The 20,685-nt window shown below is 33.3% G+C and overlaps 2 protein-coding genes across 2 annotated transcripts; both read right to left on the bottom strand.

Moving 5' to 3' along the window:
• Positions 1–2,020: 2,020 nt before the first annotated feature.
• Positions 2,021–7,464, bottom strand: LOC143547016 (uncharacterized). Its single transcript, XM_077038543.1, has 9 exons — positions 7,294–7,464; positions 5,179–5,273; positions 4,821–4,889; positions 3,815–3,930; positions 3,680–3,734; positions 3,260–3,380; positions 3,079–3,126; positions 2,710–2,804; positions 2,021–2,281 (listed from the first exon to the last, which is right to left on the bottom strand). The coding sequence occupies exons 1-9, from the start codon at positions 7,400–7,402 to the stop codon at positions 2,183–2,185; spliced, it is 807 nt and encodes a 268-aa protein (XP_076894658.1). The 5' UTR covers positions 7,403–7,464; the 3' UTR covers positions 2,021–2,182.
• A 7,258-nt stretch (positions 7,465–14,722) lies between these two features.
• On the bottom strand, positions 14,723–19,180 carry LOC143546988 (uncharacterized). Its single transcript, XM_077038520.1, has 7 exons — positions 19,010–19,180; positions 16,894–16,988; positions 16,536–16,604; positions 15,530–15,645; positions 15,395–15,449; positions 14,975–15,095; positions 14,723–14,841 (listed from the first exon to the last, which is right to left on the bottom strand). The coding sequence occupies exons 1-7, from the start codon at positions 19,116–19,118 to the stop codon at positions 14,723–14,725; spliced, it is 684 nt and encodes a 227-aa protein (XP_076894635.1). The 5' UTR covers positions 19,119–19,180.
• Positions 19,181–20,685: the final 1,505 nt, after the last annotated feature.

The following is a 20,685-nucleotide window of genomic DNA, read 5'->3' as shown; positions in this document are numbered from 1 at the left end:
ATATTGCGTATGGGTGTTCACAATTTGGTTTTAACTGTTTCAAAGTTATACCGTGAGCCAAACCGTTGATTTGATTTTTTGTTATTAAGAACCGAAACTAAACCCTTGAAACTTTAAACTGAATCGTTACTAATGATTTGGTTTCTCTTATTGAACTATAGTAATAAATTACCGTCTGATCCGGTTTTATATGGTCAATTTTCTGTATAAATCAAAACCAAATCCTTTGCTATGGTTTGAACATTCGGAAACCGACTGACCAAAGTGATGATTGGTTCAAACGTTTTCAAGGATTCAAACAAACCTTGAACATCCACAATTGTTACATGATTACTATAATTTTTGTTTCCCGCCGCATCCCGCGGGCACCCGTCTAGTTATATATATAAAAACACAATTTGGCCGGAAATTGGATGAAGTCGTGTTGAAAACCACTGATTTTTTACTGAATCTTGCCGGTTTGGCCGAAACCGCGTTAGAAAAAGCTGAATAAGTCCAACTAATATTGATTTTGGCCGGATTTGACCATTAACCGATTGGCTCAAAATTAATCGGTGGGACAGGGACTATCGATTAACCAGGGATTAATTGGCGCATAGCTGGGATTTTTACAACACTGGTTATAACTCTTATAAGTAAGGAATTTATAGTCTCTAGGTTAGGTTAAGCGTAATAGAATAACTAAAAAGTGAAAACGTCATGTCACGTCACTATCACGTATGCATGAAGATCCTCACCAACTTTTTCCTCAAGCACACTAAATGCTTTAACTAAAAACAGTAATTTTGTAATCTTTGTGACCTCTCTAGCCACTACACTTGGTCTTAGAAGAAGAAGAAAGCATAAGAGACAAGGAGAACGATGCGTGGAGGCTTTAGTGAATGAGAAGGTTTGTGGTGGCAAGAGAAGCGACGACTATAGGCGGTCGTTGTTGGATGTTTAATCATATATGAATTGGAAGAGGTGATGGAACCATATAAAATGTATATGGTTGTTATATAAGAACTCTTTATTACATAAAAACTTATCTTGTATTATGGTTGTATACTTAAAAGGTCACATGACATGCTAGTATTTACATTCTTCTATTCATTTAAGGTGCACGTAATGATTTTTTTTTTTTTTTTTTTTTGAGAGGTGGGGGGTGGGGGGGGGGGGGAGGTGTGTCTTACAATAACTTAATAGCAACAAGATCTATTCAAGAAGACAATGACTAATACCGTTAAAAGTGATGTAAAAATGCAAGGACCATAATTTAGTAAAGTTAAATGGTGAAATGGGAATTGAAGTAGGTAAAATTGAATGGTAAATAACAACACACGTATACCAAGGAAAAAGAAGAAAAAAAACGACAAATAAAGTTATACCGTTAATACTCCTCACATGAGTAATCTTCCTTCTAATATAAAGTTGATCAAAATTTATTAAAAAAATGGTCAAAATTAAACGTAAAAGTTGATCAAAATTTATTAAAAAAATGGTCAAAATTAAACAAATTGCCAACGAAAATGAGTCGGGAAGAAGAACCCACCCTGGCTTGCCTTGTGACTATACCAAAGGCAGCAGGCCGATGTTCCCACCAATACCGCCTCTTGCGGCTCCCCTTAGACAGGTAAATCAAATATAATGGTTTTGCCTTTACAAAAATAGATAGAAATGTGATCCTGAACATATGATGATATTTTCCGCATGTAAAAAACTTAGTTTGACATGAAAAAACATCATATTTTGGCTGTCATGTTCAATATATAGGTTGTGTTTCGACTTTGGATTGACGTTTTTAACCCGTGTAGTTAAATAAGTTGACCTATGACCTTTTTACGATTCTTTTAAGCTTATCTATTACAAGCCACCAACCCGTGTATGACATATTGACTACCTGACTGGCTGACTACAACATTACACGCCTAGATAAATGTATTAACATGCCGTGTTCAAGTTATATGATTATATGTGTGTTATGGTAAGGTAATGAGGTTTCATATCAATGACACGAGTAAATATACAGGTCATGTTCAGTTTCAACGATTCCAACCACAAACCCAAAACCCAGCTAACCTCCCAACCCAACGCGATTGGCATATATGATAATATTATGATGATGAGGAATCAATATAATCTACCCTATGTGTGGAAATAAATGTGAGTTGTGGATATAATATCTTGATTTACATGGTTACTGTTAATGAAGAAGACGATAAGATGGCATATCTTCGATCTTGAAAACATTATCCAGAAGAAGCTCTTCTTCCAGCTGAGCCCGAGTCGATTTTAATACATTCTGTGTCAAAATTAAATTCAAATAAAACGCATTAAAGGTAGAAATTTTGACCAGTTTATTAGCAATGAACAGATAAGTAAGTTTTAAGAATTAAGACCAATCCCAAACACCCCTTAATTTTACTATATCGAATCCGTACTTGTATACTACATACACACACAAGTTAAGTTGACTTTAAGGTCAAACAAAAAGTTTTCAACTATAAGTTTGGCAAACTTGTTTCGTTTTCTTGAAATAAATTTGTTTTTTTGTTGGAACTCTACGAGCATAATAAACATGAAAACTGGTGACTCCAGGTTTTTAAAGATATATTTATTGTTGAAATTCGAAAGTTAAACTCGTAAGTTTGACCTCAAAAGTCAAAATGTAAAAAACCAAAAACAGAAGAAATGTAAATGGTCAATCTGGACAAATGAGTGTTGACTTACATTGAACTCCATGTAGCTTGCTTTTTTCTCGACCCATTTTTTGTCCATAATGACAAACGCGACACAATAAAGTAGATCAAACGCCCACTCGTTTTCTGAAAATAAATTAAATTCTGCAGTTAGTGTATAAGAAGTGGAAAATAAATTAAATTCCGCGGTTAGTCTATCCTTTAAAGTTTTAAGGCATACACCCTCCTAAACTGTTCTATTCAAAACTTAATATTATTATTGTAATAATATTGTTTTTATAATCATATATACGCACTTAGTGTATAAAATAAAATTGAACAAAAGAGTTAGCAAACCAATCCCAAATGTTTTAAAAAACGAAAGTATAGCAAATAGCCAAATATGAAGTAAAGTATTTACCTGACAAAATGTGTACGAAAACAGCACTCACGAGTGTCCTAGGTTTATCTGAAATATTAACAGTATTTGGTTAGCCAATAATCTTAAATAATATATATATACAAGCTACATATCAGTATAAATAAAATGTGATCAAATCATCATAAAATAAGAAAAGAGCAAAATATGTGGTATTACTTACTCGCATCTAGATCAAGCATTTTCATGAGCATAAATGTAATGTTTAAACCAGCTACGGCAAATGGATATTCCCATGCAGCTCCCTTGGCCCCTTGTTTTCTTATTAAGCGCTGGAAAGATATCTGCAGTTTAAACAAGAGTATAAGGATTCAATCACTTATGAATGGTTAATGACTTAATTCAAAAATAAAATATTAACTTAGATGTGACAATTTCAACCCATTCACTTATATAGGTCGTTTAGAGTTATTAATGTAAAGTAGACTAGGAGTAACATTTCCCGTTCAAAAAAAAATCATGTTATGTTTTATCTATAACAGGTTAAATTAACTATCTGCTATATTATATTAGCTGCTTGATGATGTGTATTAGTTACTAATGAGATTAATTTTGGTTTAACTAGTAAGTTCTAAAAACTTACAGAAAATGTCTTGGCGAAAAACAGCAAATTCTCCAAGGAGATGAATCCAGCTCCCCTGATTATCAACAAAATTAGCAAAATATTAAGGAAATTTCACAACTTCCTGAATTAACTAAGAAAGTAAATAAATATAACCTGAAATCTGTTGATGGATCTTTTCCTTGCCAACCCATTTTTTTCCATTGATCCGATATCAAGCCATCTAGCTCTTGATATGGGAAAGTGGATGACCATAATACCCTCAAAGCCTCCTATCCACTTACATTGATTAATGTTATTATTTATTTAAAGCTTATTACTATGCTCATCATTAAGCAACTCAGTTACAAAACTTCAGAAATGTAATCATATTTAAATCATGAATTCTTTTGTCAACTTTAAAGTTTAAACGCAAAAAGTTCTCATATAAGTGGCAAACAGTGGATCGAGTGGTTTTGGTCGGTTTTGGGCTCAAACCGAATCAAGACCAAAATTTTGGTTTTTGAAGGTACCATTTGGTTTGGGTTTTTTGGTTTTTGCCATTTGGACTTGAAATTTATTGGCTGAAAAATGGCCTAAAATAAGAAATTTGGGCCAAAATCTTTTTGTTAATTAATAGTTAATTGATTATTATACATTTGGGCTAATATATTTGGGTGTCATTATTTATTAAATTCTTGAAAATGACTTAAAGTTCAAAATAAAATATGAAAATGATAAGTATACAATGTGTCGACTCAACCCATCTGTTACCCGCATAAGCAGTCAACTTGGGTTAAATTATAGGAAGTCGAGGTCAAGGGAAAAATTAGTGGAAGTCAAAGTCAAGAGATGAATTTTTGAGAAGTCAAAGTCAGAGGCAAGTTCAGTGGAGTAGCTTAACCAATGGAGCAGTTTTATCTCAGTTTTCATTATTTATAGTTTTATACCATGGATGTTTATAATTTGAGTCGTTCATATTTTTATTATCAGTGTTTTTCTTTGTAATTGGACACGTTTCACGTTTGGTAAACTTTTTATATTTTAGATGTTTGAACCGTTTGTCAATAAAATCCAACCCGAGTGAGCCCGTTCTAATAAACACGGGTTAAAATTGCTATCTTTGAATAAACATCGCTACTAAAATGGAGAACAAAACTGAGAGATTTTGTAGTTAAATTACCTGATGTTCAAGAAGTGTAGAATCAAAATAAACCTTTGTCCGGTTTTTCAGCCTTCTTAGTCTCTCCTCCTGTGAAATCAACACGAATGGTCCTTTGTGTGAATGAACATTTTGTTTTCGGTTAAGCTTTTTGTAAAAGAACTAAGATAGCCCTTAAATAAACTTACAAAAACCTAAAAAGCACGCAACATTTCACCCTAAATGCTTCAACCTAAACCCGTTTTGGCATGTTACCCCTACCCACCCATGTTGCCACCTCTACTAGCGGCGAGTCATAAGTATTTGCTGTTCAAGATTATATAATAAGAATAAAGATAATCATAATAATATTCTGTAAACTTGCCAGAAGAGCACTTACATTCATGCATATCCGTGCATAATGTCCCTTCCTTTTAAAACACACACAAGGTAGGCCCTTCCTCATCCATGTAGAACCACCAGAAGTTGCAGGATCTGCATTAATACAGTTAGTATTCGGTCCACACCAACAGCAATATAAAGGATGTTTAAATGCCATGCCACCAAAATGCAGCATGCACACGATGTTTATGTAGTAAATATGCAAGCATTGATGTATGGTATTCGTTAATCATTATACATATATATAGCATTGCGGTTTGCAAATGACAATATACAAGAGATGGCAGGCTACTACATGGACCAACTAAAAAATGAAAAACATAGAAGAAAAAGCTCAAACATAAAAGGACCATAACTTGGGCTACGAGTGGAGTTACGGGACTCATTAGTCATTAGCAATGAACGAAAAGGTCTCGACGAGCCGGATGTGCCAACTTTTAGACCTGAATCCATCATATAAAGCTCTGGTTCAGCACTGAAGATTCTCCCCCTCAGTTTTAGCAGTTTCTAAATCATTCCTTTTTTAGTGTTAAAAAACTTAAACACTGATTGCCTTAATTTAAGCATTTGTTTAAGCCTTTAACAATATCTGTCAAATTCAGAACTCCCTATTAACAGCACCCAATTTAATGTTCTACATTTAATAATATATCATTTTCATCCAAGATGCAAGCTAATCTACCATGAAATCAGCTTCATGTGGAGGTGCAAATACCAGTTTTTGGAATATCGGTTACTCAACGTAACCAGTATTAGCCAAACGGTCAAACCGATTATTACCAATAACCGGTTACTGTTCCTAACCAGATTTTGAGTAAAAAATCCCTAACCTATATAACCGGTTCACTTCGGTTATTAACCAGTTAACCAATAATAACCTGTAAAAATTAACCATAAACTATTGAAACTAACCTTATTAACACTAACTGTATTAACCTATGTTCGGTTAACCGTTACAAATCGGTTCCTATCTCAAAAGTCCACACCGGTTTCCACTGTCCTGGTTATTAAACCAGTTTTGGTTCAGTTAACTGGTCAGGATTTGCACCTCGGGCTTCATGAACACAATTAACAACAACAAATTAAACCTAATCAATATCCATCCTCTCAACATTTCAAAATCCACTTGTAAATCACAACCAAAACTCAATTTACCACACGTACAACAACAATATGCATTACATATCACAACAAAAACCGAAGAGAATTTGAGAATTATATTTAATCCTGAGTTTAGTTAACGATCTCGGGCCTTAAATAAAGCTCGTTTAGTTATCGAGCCTGAGTTTTGTATGGAATGATCGTTTAGGCCTAACGACTACGAGCCTATAGTCTATTTAATTTGTAAGTTTTAACAATTTTGGATTCCTATGTATTAATTTCACATTGCACAGCTGAGCTGGAACCGAGCTTAGGCTAGTGATTAACCAGATAACCAATAATATAAAAATTGACCTTAAGCTAATATTGAAACTAACCTTATTAACACTAACTGCATTAACCTATGTTCGATTAACCGGTTACAAATCGGTTCCTATCTCAACAGTCCACACCGGTTTCTACCGTCCTTGTTATTAAACCGGTTACGGTTCGATTAACCTCAATTATCCACACGTACAATAACAATTACAACAATATACATTACATATCACAACAAAAACCGAAGAGAATTTGAAGAATTATATTTAAACCTGAGTTTAGTTATCGATCTCGGGCCTTAAATAATTTAAGGCTTAACGACTACGAGCCTGTAATATATTTAATTTATAAGTTTTAACGTTTTTGGATTCCTATGTATTAACTTCACATTGCACAGCTGAGCTGGAGACGAGCTTAGGCTATAGTTATTAACCGGATAACCAATAATAATAACCAATAAAATTAACCTTATTAACACTAACTAACTGCAGTAACCTATGTTCGGTTAACCGGTTACAAATCGGTTCCTATCTCAATAGTCCACACCGGTGTCTACCGTCCTCTTTATTAAACCGGTTCCGGTTCGGTTAACCTCAATTATCCATACGTACAATAACAATTGCAACAATATACGTTACATATCACAACAAAAACTACAATATTATATATATTACATTATATTATATATGTATACCTGAAGAAGAAGAAGGAGCAGAAGAAGCGTGGTGGAATCTAGAGGTTGAAGGAGTAGTTGTTGTACGGATAGCAGCAATGCAGCTTCCACCTTCAGATCTCCGATTCATTTCTTAGCTTCTTTCTGCTGCTTCTAATTCAATTGATTAATGTTACCAGCAGCAGCTTCTTCTGGTAATTATTATTATTATTCAATAATCAATGAATATGAATTCATTCGTTGGTTAATGGTTTCGTGTTCGTGTTTAGTGGTTGGTTGGTTGGTTGTTCGTGATTTTAGCGTGTTTTAGTTTGTTATAAATAAACAAACTTATAATAATAACATAACGACTTGATTCTGATAGGAAATGGGATGAGCTTGATATCGATATCCTAAATACTAACGTTGAAAATTACAAATTTTTGGTACTGATACTGAAATATTCGATTTGGTACTGATACCGGTACCGAATTTGCTCACCATTATTCATGGATATGGATGGATATGGCATTTTACTATTTATTTATTAATCTAAATTTAGAATAAAAGGGTAGATGTGCAAACAAGTCGAGCCATGTTACTCGAAAAAAATGATGAAAGCATGATATAAGACGATGTTTATCGACTTCAAGTCTTAAATAAAGTTTGTTTAATTATTAATTTTAAGTTTTATATGAGAAGATTGTTTAGGGTTGTCGAGCCTTAATGAGCCTATAGTGTTTCTAAGTTTTAACCTTTTTGGGTTTCTATTTATTAATTTAACGTTGCACCGTCGAGGTCTAACCGAACTTAGGCATATTAAGGTTCTTTAAATATAAGTGTGTGTGTGTCATTTAATAGATAGTAAAAGAGTCGAGCTCAAGCTTATAAAACAACTCACGAGTCAAGTTTGAGTTTTATAAATATAGCAGGAAATGAGTGAAGCTTGAGCTCACGCCAAAACGAGCCTAGTTGAGTTTGGATTCAACTCAAAAAATAAAAGAAAGAAAACAATATAAAGAACTTTTTTAGCTTGTATCTTATTTAAATTGACGGATTGAATAGGTGAAGATGAAAGTGTATAATCTGAGTAGGACAGGTATGGCCGTTTATCTAAACAAGACAAACGATGCTATAGATGGACGTGTTGTAAGTGAGTTGACGGATCAACATATTCGATTAAGCAAGTTAAATAACCTGAATACAGTCTATTAACTTAAACGATTCAAAAATAACAATCTAAAATCCAATTGTTTAAGATGATTTTTAAATGTTTTTTATTCAACTTGTTGAATATTAGTGGAGAATTTGGAATTAGAAAATGATACATTCATTGTAAAATGAATATAATAATAATATGTTGGATGGAGACGGTAGTGTTGGCGTTGTATGTTGCATGCAGACAAAACAAGGGTGCCACTTCTTTCAGTCTCCACATGGCGTGCGTTTTTATTCTTCAGGCATACCCGACCAAAACAATTATTTAACATTCTAATTTTGATTTTAAAATTTAAAACTATGTAGTTTGATATGGAATGATACATATGTTTCTACAAAGACTACAACTTTTTATCTTTTTTTTTATAAATATATTTTTATATCTCACACATTCAATTTTGAGTTTAGACTTTAGACTCGAGTCTTGACTGTACCAACGCAAAATGACCAAACTGGAAGCGACTGTGAAAGTAGCAAACGATGAGGATGTGATCGGAAAAACAACTATATGACATGATTAGGAAGCGAAAGACGTAAATGTTATTTGAATTTGAATTAACAAAGTGAAACCTTCTTGTAAAAATTTGTTGCAAATTAATATCCGATCGCAGTTTGTAGCGTAAACTTAAGTGTTACATGTAAATCCGATTTATCCTTTTAGATTAACGGGCTATACGGAGCGTGCTTAAGCGACTCGATTTTCAAGGGATCATAGACTTTAGTTGATTCTTGTAACCCTTAGTGTTCGTCTTAACACGTAAACTCGACATGAGTACCACCTTGCTTCTAATAAAACAATCCAAGATAAAAATTAAGAAAATATGTGTGATCATTTTAAAAGTAGCAATTTTGAAATGTTTAACAATTAAAAAGTTGTTAGCCTTTCATTTATTTTTTAATATAACTTTCTTTTTTTTCAAATAAATCCAGAAGGTCGTTTCCGAGTCTCTTTATCCTTTCGTTTGCTTGAAATTTTATATGGATATTATAATGATTTGAGTATAATATAAATGTAACTTCACGGGGTTCCAAGATGTGTTTAGACATGTATTTTATAATGATTCGGGTTTTCATTATTATGAGCAACTTTCAAAGTGGTAGGTTAAAGGTATTTTTTGTATCCAAACATACCTAGCGAGTAAAGCAGAGGATCAATGATGGGATCGGTACCGTAGAATTTCAAGAAACGTGGGTCCCAAATATTGTACCGAACCTATTGTTACAATATTGATACCGTACTGTTACTTGTTGCACAATATTCATCTCTATATGGTATCAGTAATCGGTATGGTACCAATATAAAAAATATTGTTACTGAATTAAAAAAAAATGGGTATGGAATACCATTCAAAGTGTATTATAGTACCAGTTTAGTTCGATACGCTACCGATAATACCAAATGTTCATCTACAACGACCAATGTGGCTAATCTAGCATATATCATGGAATAATGTATATTCAACAAATGTAACAACGAAGGCCAGACATCTCTTTTCACTTTTTTATCCTTGTTATTTAATTGGATTAAACTACATGTCATGTTTATTACATTTGGACGTAATGGGAATTGTTAATTCTATTTCAATTTTGTGTATAAACACGCGTGCGTGTGCTACATTAAAGGTTGAAACTATAAAAAGTCATTACCTAATTTTGTAACTTGTAAGAACTCGTAAACCTAATTTTGATATATCAGGTCAATAACTTATAAAAGAAACAATGAAGTAGTTAACATTCATTCGACCCACTACATATCATGGTGTTTGTGTAGTGAATGGTGACATCTTTATATTTCGTTTTTGTGGTGAGTGGTAACATCTTTATATTTCTTATATGCCATTTAACATGCGACATAGTTAATACACAAATAGTCCTTAATCCTTATAACAAATTTGGTTCGAGTAGGCTGAGTAGCAATACTTTAAATTTAGTTAAATTTGCATAATCTGACTTTTATTTTACCGTCTTACCATCCAGAGGGATTGTTTATGCGATTCATGATGTTTGACTATACATACATGGGTATTGAGTAAACGAGCACCACCACTCGATAAAGAATGATGATATAGTTCTACCACGAGTTTCACTTGGGAAGCTACGAGTTTAGACGTGAGTTTTACTCTAACCTAAAGGTAATGGAACCCAACAAGACCAATAAATCAATAATGATACCATGTATGTGTTTTAGATGTAACCATTCACTAATAGCATACACCTTACACAGCTTTTCTTCATGGACTAACCTTAAATTTTAAGAACCATGCATGTAACCAAGTTGATGGCAATGAAACCCCACATTGTTGGACCCTTTATAGTCATTACATAATTCAAATATATTATTTATATAATCTTCTTCATGTTCTTATTTTTTACATATTTCTATAGTTTAAAATAAATCATTTATAACTATGTCGTTTAGTGAAACTTTTTTAAAGGCCAATCTTATAAAAGAAAACCGGGACCAAGGCAAGCCACGAAAGCCCGAAGATTACAATGAAAAGGAAAACAAAATAAAACAACCAAAGTGATTATAACGGGAAAGTAACAAAATTAAACCTGCATCAATCCCGTCGATCGATATTTGATATTCGTCTCGGAATATTCACCCAAAGATACGTCGTTTAGTGAAATAAGGCGACCACAATCTCATTTGTCCATGTATGTCCCATATGTGTCACCGCTATCTTTAGAAAATGACTTGAATGTAGATAACTCATAATTAGAGATACGAACATTGTCCCACAACAAAACAAACTTGGCCCGTCCCTACGAATTTTGCCAACTTGTTCAAAAAAGGATGCCAGGGTGTAAATGAATTAAACCACTCATATGTTACTTGAGACCGATTTTTTAAACATGACCCATTTGTTTCGACTTTGTGATTAACGTCATTGGAAAAGGACCTAGGGTGTAAATGAACCAACAAATTTATAATTCACTCAATATACAAAATGTGTATCATTCATTAATAAGTAAGGATTACATCGAAACAGGAGGCAAACGGTAAACAAGTTGCGTTGCTACCTCTTTTCACCCAAGATTGACTCGTTAAAAACTTGAAAATCGAGTTTAAACAAGATTGACTAAGCAAGCGAGTCACTCATTCTTCTCTACTTTTACTTGTGGTTTTCATATGTTAATTTGGGCTTCCAATTGTTTGTTTGAAAAACAAATCTTAAATTTTAACTAAACGAGACTATCTGCGACCGGTAGACTTTTGTTTTCACTGAACAGGGCAATCAAGGAGTCGTGAGATGATCAAGGAGGGGAGTCCCTCATGTCTTCTTTTGCTCTTCGTGGCTTCCATTTGTTCATTTGAACTTCCATTCGTTCATTTGACATTCCATTTGTTCGTTTGAAAAGTTCTGATTATAAGTTCACTAAGCCGGGCTAGAAGCAACTGGCGGGCTTTTGTTTTCACTAAACCGGGCTATCAGGGTCTTGTTGGATGAATAAGTATGAGAGTCACTCTTTCTTTACTACTTTTACTTGTTGTGGTTTCCATTTGTTAGTTTGGGCTTCCATTTGTTCGTTTGAAAAGTATCGCTTCAGTTTTTATTGAACCGGGCTAGCAAGGACTGGCGGCTTTTGTTTTCACTAAAAGGGACTACCAGGGACTCATCGAATGAATAAGCATGTGAGTCACTCATTCCATTCTACTTTCACTTGTGGTTTCCATTTTAACGAATGCCAGGCCCATTATTAACTCTGAATAAGTATGAGAGTCACTCTTTCTTTACTACTTTTACTTGTTGTGGTTTCCATTTGTTAGTTTGGGCTTCCATTTGTTCGTTTGAAAAGTATCGCTTCAATTTTTATTGAACCGGGCTAGCAAGGACTGGCGGCTTTTGTTTTCACTAAAAGGGACTACCAGGGACTCATCGAATGAATAAGCATGTGAGTCACTCATTCCATTCTACTTTCACTTGTGGTTTCCATTTTAACGAATGCCAGGCCCATTATTAACTCTGACAACAGCCCACTTTTAAAACCAGCCCATAATCAAAAACTCATCCCATACATGATGATCCACGATAGTTACATTACACCTGCATCTAGGGTTTATACAGTACATAAAAACTGTCATCACACCAAATCCAGCACATACAGTAAGTAGTATCAAGCAATTGCAGCAATGGTAATATACGTACTCCTTGTATTTTTATATAATTTAATTGATTTACGCCGTTAAGTTATTAAACATTTGTGTTGTAATTTTGCAGGTGAAGTACTCGAAAGAGCCTGATAATCCTACAAAATGTAAGTAATTGATTTCTCGATATCTGTATGTTAATTATAAAACAGTAGGTGTATGATATTGTAGTGAAATTAGGGATTATTATTATTTATAAGTGCTATAGTTTGAGTTTAGGTGATTAGATATAAATAATAATGTTTTGAATATTTAAGTTGCAAGCTATATGAATTTCGAACTAAATTTAAGTTGACTTTATCTGAAAAGGAAGAGCCTGTGAAGAAAGAGGTAACTCTCTTCCGGTCTTCCCTTTATTCTGAATATCACATTTTAAGAGTGCTTTAATTTCCCGTTTCTATTATTTAATCGAGTGCTTCAATTATATTTCGCGGGCTGACAAGAACACACCTATTGAAATTACTAGTATGTAAATTATGTATTCTTTTAGCAAAAGATAAAATCTTGCAAGGAAAATTTTTTAATCATCATATTCAACTCGAGATGATTCTATATGTTATAATTTGTTTTAAATAACAAGTTAACAACCATCTTAAATTATAGAAATCTCACATAATATATTTTGACTATTCTTTTCAAAAATTTTGCTTGACCTGAGTTATGACTCATGGGCTGGTGCATAATCTAACTAGGGGTGTAAACGAGCCGATCTAAGACCGATCTTGATCGGCTCGACCACGCTTTGACCACGGCTAGTTTCGAGCTCTTTTGGTGAAGCTTAAGCTCGGCTTGTGTGCTGCTTTTGCAAGCCCGGGCTCGGCTTTTTTATTATTTAATAATTAGTTTACATACATTTTTTATTATTTTTTATATATTTTGAAAAAAAAATTTAAACGAGCCTAAGCACGGCTTGAGCTCGTTTACCTTAACCGAGCAAAAGCTTGGCTGGGAAGTATTAACGTAATACATAGAAGTCCAAAAGTGGTAAAACTTAAAAATAGCTTGAGAAGCCTAAACGAGCTTCCCATAAAAATAGCTTAAGCTCGGGCTTGCTTGCTTGAAAAGGCTCCGCTTCTTTTGAGCATTTTATCGATCTGAGTATGAGTAGCCCACGAGCAGCCCGAATCATATGCACACCTTATTTTAACTCAGTTAAGAGTTTTTCTAAATTAGACTTGTGTTAATTTTGCAGGCTGAATCTCAACTGGCAACCAGTGGAAAGTCAAAGTAATTCAAGGCTTAACATGTTATGGCATATTTATGTAGGTTTGACCACAAACATCTTTTGAAGTGTGTGTCATTTGTGGTTTTCTACTTCTGTAGACCAATTTTGTTTCGAGACATCTGATCGTTTTTGTGACTTTTTTTTTTTGGTGCCAAATATATCTGTTTATTGGATGTTTTCTTATTTGTTGGTTGAAAATGGTCTTTTTTATCCGTAGTAGAAAACTACGAGTATTTGATAAGAGAGGTTGTGGGTGTTAATAGGATCATATTTGTTGGTTTGGGGTTTGACAATTGACGTTGACTGAACCTAAATATCATGTTACACATGAATTCGAGCGAGGCGATTTTTTCATGAGTTTACATATACTAGAAGACTGCCCGCGCGATGCAGCGGGAAACTGGAAACACATACTTTGATAATCATGTAACAAATTTTTTGGGTGTTTATTATTTTGTTTGAAACTGCGAGACCGTTCACCAGTTTGGTTTCATGGTTGAAATCGAAGCTAACCATACATATTGAAATGCTAATTATTTACTTATTTAGTATGAGATACAATATATATTAGACATAGTTAAAATATAGTTAACCAAAGTTTTATTTAATACGAGCAAACTCGTCTATTACAACTTTAATTTAACCAAATTTCTAGTATGGTTTTTTATAAATTTTGTTCTTGTTATGATTTTGCATTCTATTTATTCTAATAAGGTTATTATTTATGTGACCAGAGTTATCTTTGTTCATAGTATGATTATCTTAATAACATATTAGTTGATGTTTTGTTTGAAGTGAATGTATATGCAGATTAATAATTCTTATTTTAATTTTTAAACTCAATTTTTTTATCCAAGTACAAACTATATCGAAACCTAATCGTTGGTAATGGTTCGGTTTAGTTGGGTTTTAATTAGAAACAGTTTAGTTTCGGTAAAGTATTTACCTGACAAAATGTGTACGAAAACAGCACTCACGAGTGTCCTAGGTTTATCTGAAATATTAACAGTATTTGGTTAGCCAATAATCTTAAATAATATATATATACAAGCTACATATCAGTATAAATAAAATGTGATCAAATCATCATAAAATAAGAAAAGAGCAAAATATGTGGTATTACTTACTCGCATCTAGATCAAGCATTTTCATGAGCATAAATGTAATGTTTAAACCAGCTACGGCAAATGGATATTCCCATGCAGCTCCCTTGGCCCCTTGTTTTCTTATTAAGCGCTGGAAAGATATCTGCAGTTTAAACAAGAGTATAAGGATTCATTCACTTATGAATGGTTAATGACTTAATTCAAAAATAAAATATTAACTTAGATGTAACAATTTCAACCCATTCACTTATATAGGTCGTTTAGAGTTATTAATGTAAAGTAGACTAGGAGTAACATTTCCCGTTCAAAAAAAAATCATGTTATGTTTTATCTATAACAGGTTAAATTAACTATCTGCTATATTATATTAGCTGCTTGATGATGTGTATTAGTTACTAATGAGATTAATTTTGGTTTAACTTGTAAGTTCTAAAAACTTACAGAAAATGTCTTGGCGAAAAACAGCAAATTCTCCAAGGAGATGAATCCAGCTCCCCTGATTATCAACAAAATTAGCAAAATATTAAGGAAATTTCACAACTTTCTGAATTAACTAAGAAAGTAAATAAATATAACCTGAAATCTGTTGATGGATCTTTTCCTTGCCAACCCATTTTTTTCCATTGATCCGATATCAAGCCATCTAGCTCTTGATATGGGAAAGTGGATGACCATAATACCCTCAAAGCCTCCTATCCACTTACATTGATTAATGTTATTATTTATTTAAAGCTTATTACTATGCTCATCATTAAGCAACTCAGTTACAAAACTTCAGAAATGTAATCATATTTAAATCATGAATTCTTTTGTCAACTTTAAAGTTTAAACGCAAAAAGTTCTCATATAAGTGGCAAACAGTGGATCGAGTGGTTTTGGTCGGTTTTGGGCTCAAACCGAATCAAGACCAAAATTTTGGTTTTTGAAGGTACCATTTGGTTTGGGTTTTTTGGTTTTTGCCATTTGGACTTGAAATTTATTGGCTGAAAAATGGCCTAAAATAAGAAATTTGGGCCAAAATCTTTTTGTTAATTAATAGTTAATTGATTATTATACATTTGGGCTAATATATTTGGGTGTCATTATTTATTAAATTCTTGAAAATGACTTAAAGTTCAAAATAAAATATGAAAATGATAAGTATACAATGTGTCGACTCAACCCATCTGTTACCCGCATAAGCAGTCAACTTGGGTTAAATTATAGGAAGTCGAGGTCAAGGGAAAAATTAGTGGAAGTCAAAGTCAAGAGATGAATTTTTGAGAAGTCAAAGTCAGAGGCAAGTTCAGTGGAGTAGCTTAACCAATGGAGCAGTTTTATCTCAGTTTTCATTATTTATAGTTTTATACCATGGATGTTTATAATTTGAGTCGTTCATATTTTTATTATCAGTGTTTTTCTTTGTAATTGGACACGTTTCACGTTTGGTAAACTTTTTATATTTTAGATGTTTGAACCGTTTGTCAATAAAATCCAACCCGAGTGAGCCCGTTCTAATAAACACGGGTTAAAATTGCTATCTTTGAATAAACATCGCTACTAAAATGGAGAACAAAACTGAGAGATTTTGTAGTTAAATTACCTGATGTTCAAGAAGTGTAGAATCAAAATAAACCTTTGTCCGGTTTTTCAGCCTTCTTAGTCTCTCCTCCTGTGAAATCAACACGAATGGTCCTTTGTGTGAATGAACATTTTGTTTTCGGTTAAGCTTTTTGTAAAAGAACTAAGATAGCCCTTAAATAAACTTACAAAAACCTAAAAAGCACGCAACATTTCACCCTAAATGCTTCAACCTAAACCCGTTTTGGCATGTTACCCCTACCCACCCATGTTGCCACCTCTACTAGCGGCGAGTCATAAGTATTTGCTGTTCAAGATTATATAATAAGAATAAAGATAATCATAATAATATTCTGTAAACTTGCCAGAAGAGCACTTACATTCATGCATATCCGTGCATAATGTCCCTTCCTTTTAAAACACACACAAGGTAGGCCCTTCCTCATCCATGTAGAACCACCAGAAGTTGCAGGATCTGCATTAATACAGTTAGTATTCGGTCCACACCAACAGCAATATAAAGGATGTTTAAATGCCATGCCACCAAAATGCAGCATGCACACGATGTTTATGTAGTAAATATGCAAGCATTGATGTATGGTATTCGTTAATCATTATACATATATATAGCATTGCGGTTTGCAAATGACAATATACAAGAGATGGCAGGCTACTACATGGACCAACTAAAAAATGAAAAACATAGAAGAAAAAGCTCAAACATAAAAGGACCATAACTTGGGCTACGAGTGGAGTTACGGGACTCATTAGTCATTAGCAATGAACGAAAAGGTCTCGACGAGCCGGATGTGCCAACTTTTAGACCCGAATCCATCATATAAAGCTCTGGTTCAGCACTGAAGATTCTCCCCCTCAGTTTTAGCAGTTTCTAAATCATTCCTTTTTTAGTGTTAAAAAACTTAAAACACTGATTGCCTTAATTTAAGCATTTGTTTAAGCCTTTAACAATATCTGTCAAATTCAGAACTCCCTATTAACAGCACCCGATTTAATGTTCTACATTTAATAATATATCATTTTCATCCAAGATGCAAGCTAATCTACCATGAAATCAGCTTCATGTGGAGGTGCAAATACCAGTTTTTGGAATATCGGTTACTCAACGTAACCAGTATTAGCCAAACGGTCAAACCGATTATTACCAATAACCGGTTACTGTTCCTAACCAGATTTTGAGTAAAAAATCCCTAACCTATATAACCGGTTCACTTCGGTTATTAACCAGTTAACTAATAATAACCTGTAAAAATTAACCATAAACTATTGAAACTAACCTTATTAACACTAACTGTATTAACCTATGTTCGGTTAACCGTTACAAATCGGTTCCTATCTCAAAAGTCCACACCGGTTTCCACTGTCCTGGTTATTAAACCAGTTTTGGTTCAGTTAACTGGTCAGGATTTGCACCTCGGGCTTCATGAACACAATTAACAACAACAAATTAAACCTAATCAATATCCATCCTCTCAACATTTCAAAATCCACTCGTAAATCACAACCAAAACTCAATTTACCACATGTACAACAACAATATGCATTACATATCACAACAAAAACCGAAGAGAATTTGAGAATTATATTTAATCCTGAGTTTAGTTAACGATCTCGGGCCTTAAATAAAGCTCGTTTAGTTATCGAGCCTGAGTTTTGTATGGAATGATCGTTTAGGCTTAACGACTACGAGCCTATAGTCTATTTAATTTGTAAGTTTTAACAATTTTGGATTCCTATGTATTAATTTCACATTGCACAGCTGAGCTGGAACCGAACTTAGGCTAGTGATTAACCAGATAACCAATAATATAAAAATTGACCTTAAGCTAATATTGAAACTAACCTTATTAACACTAACTGCATTAACCTATGTTCGATTAACCGGTTACAAATCGGTTCCTATCTCAACAGTCCACACCGGTTTCTACCGTCCTTGTTATTAAACCGGTTACGGTTCGATTAACCTCAATTATCCACACGTACAATAACAATTACAACAATATACATTACATATCACAACAAAAACCGAAGAGAATTTGAAGAATTATATTTAAACCTGAGTTTAGTTATCGATCTCGGGCCTTAAATAATTTAAGGCTTAACGACTACGAGCCTGTAATATATTTAATTTATAAGTTTTAACGTTTTTGGATTCCTATGTATTAACTTCACATTGCACAGCTGAGCTGGAGACGAGCTTAGGCTATAGTTATTAACCGGATAACCAATAATAATAACCAATAAAATTAACCTTATTAACACTAACTAACTGCAGTAACCTATGTTCGGTTAACCGGTTACAAATCGGTTCCTATCTCAATAGTCCACACCGGTGTCTACCGTCCTCTTTATTAAACCGGTTCCGGTTCGGTTAACCTCAATTATCCATACGTACAATAACAATTGCAACAATATACGTTACATATCACAACAAAAACTACAATATTATATATATTACATTATATTATATATGTATACCTGAAGAAGAAGAAGGAGCAGAAGAAGCGTGGTGGAATCTAGAGGTTGAAGGAGTAGTTGTTGTACGGATAGCAGCAATGCAGCTTCCACCTTCAGATCTCCGATTCATTTCTTAGCTTCTTTCTGCTGCTTCTAATTCAATTGATTAATGTTACCAGCAGCAGCTTCTTCTGGTAATTATTATTATTATTCAATAATCAATGAATATGAATTCATTCGTTGGTTAATGGTTTCGTGTTCGTGTTTAGTGGTTGGTTGGTTGGTTGTTCGTGATTTTAGCGTGTTTTAGTTTGTTATAAATAAACAAACTTATAATAATAACATAACGACTTGATTCTGATAGGAAATGGGATGAGCTTGATATCGATATCCTAAATACTAACGTTGAAAATTACAAATTTTTGGTACTGATACTGAAATATTCGATTTGGTACTGATACCGGTACCGAATTTGCTCACCATTATTCATGGATATGGATGGATATGGCATTTTACTATTTATTTATTAATCTAAATTTAGAATAAAAGGGTAGATGTGCAAACAAGTCGAGCCATGTTACTCGAAAAAAATGATGAAAGCATGATATAAGACGATGTTTATCGACTTCAAGTCTTAAATAAAGTTTGTTTAATTATTAATTTTAAGTTTTATATGAGAAGATTGTTTAGGGTTGTCGAGCCTTAATGAGCCTATAGTGTTTCTAAGTTTTAACCTTTTTGGGTTTCTATTTATTAATTTCACGTTGCACCGTCGAGGTCTAACCGAACTTAGGCATATTAAGGTTCTTTAAATATAAGTGTGTGTGTGTCATTTAATAGATAGTAAAAGAGTCGAGCTCAAGCTTATAAAACAACTCACGAGTCAAGTTTGAGTTTTATAAATATAGCAGGAAATGAGTGAAGCTTGAGCTCACGCCAAAACGAGCCTAGTTGAGTTTGGATTCAACTCAAAAAATAAAAGAAAGAAAACAATATAAAGAACTTTTTTAGCTTGTATCTTATTTAAATTGACGGATTGAATAGGTGAAGATGAAAGTGTATAATCTAAGTAGGACAGGTATGGCCATTTATCTAAACAAGACAAACGATGTTATAGATGGACGTGTTGTAAGTGAGTTGACGGATCAACATATTCGATTAAGCAAGTTAAATAACCTGAATACAGTCTATTAACTTAAAACGATTCAAAAATAACAATCTAAAATCCAATTGTTTAAGATGATTTTTAAATGTTTTTTATTCAACTTGTTGAATATTAGTGGAGAATTTGGAATTAGAAAATGATACATTCATTGTAAAATGAATATAATAATAATATGTTGGATGGAGACGGTAGTGTTGGCGTTGTATGTTGCATGCAGACAAAACAAGGGTCCCACCAAACAGTTCTTTCAGTCTCCACATGGCGTGCGATTTTATTCTTCAGGTATACCCGACCAAAACAATTATTTAACATTCTAATTTTGATTTTAAAATTTAAAACTATGTAGTTTGATATGGAATGATACATATGTTTCTACAAAGACTACAACTTTTTATCTTTTTTTTATAAATATATTTTTATATCTCACACATTCAATTTTGAGTTTAGACTTTAGACTCGAGTCTTGACTGTACCAAAGCAAAATGACCAAATTGGAAGCGACTGTGAAAGTAGCAAACGATGAGGATGTGAT

The sequence above is a fragment of the Bidens hawaiensis genome, unplaced genomic scaffold (assembly GCF_021521415.1).
Source record: "Bidens hawaiensis isolate Kalapana, Puna unplaced genomic scaffold, B.hawaiensis_p1.1 tig00014542_1, whole genome shotgun sequence".
NCBI classification, from domain to species: domain Eukaryota; kingdom Viridiplantae; phylum Streptophyta; class Magnoliopsida; order Asterales; family Asteraceae; genus Bidens; species Bidens hawaiensis.
This window is presented reverse-complemented; position numbering and strand designations above follow the sequence as displayed.

Coding starts and splice junctions, on each gene's coding strand:
- LOC143547016 (XM_077038543.1), bottom strand. CDS start 7,402: ATGAATCGGAGATCTGAAGGTGGAAGCTGCATTGCTGCTATCCGTACA. Junction 3,735..3,814: donor GATCCATCAACAGATTTCAG/GTTATATTTATT, acceptor GTTGATAATCAG/GGGAGCTGGATTCATCTCCT. Junction 2,282..2,709: donor CAAGCTACATGGAGTTCAAT/GTAAGTCAACAC, acceptor ATTTTGACACAG/AATGTATTAAAATCGACTCG.
- LOC143546988 (XM_077038520.1), bottom strand. CDS start 19,118: ATGAATCGGAGATCTGAAGGTGGAAGCTGCATTGCTGCTATCCGTACA. Junction 15,646..16,535: donor CTACACTTCTTGAACATCAG/GTAATTTAACTA, acceptor GTAAGTGGATAG/GAGGCTTTGAGGGTATTATG. Junction 14,842..14,974: donor AATGCTTGATCTAGATGCGA/GTAAGTAATACC, acceptor TTAATATTTCAG/ATAAACCTAGGACACTCGTG.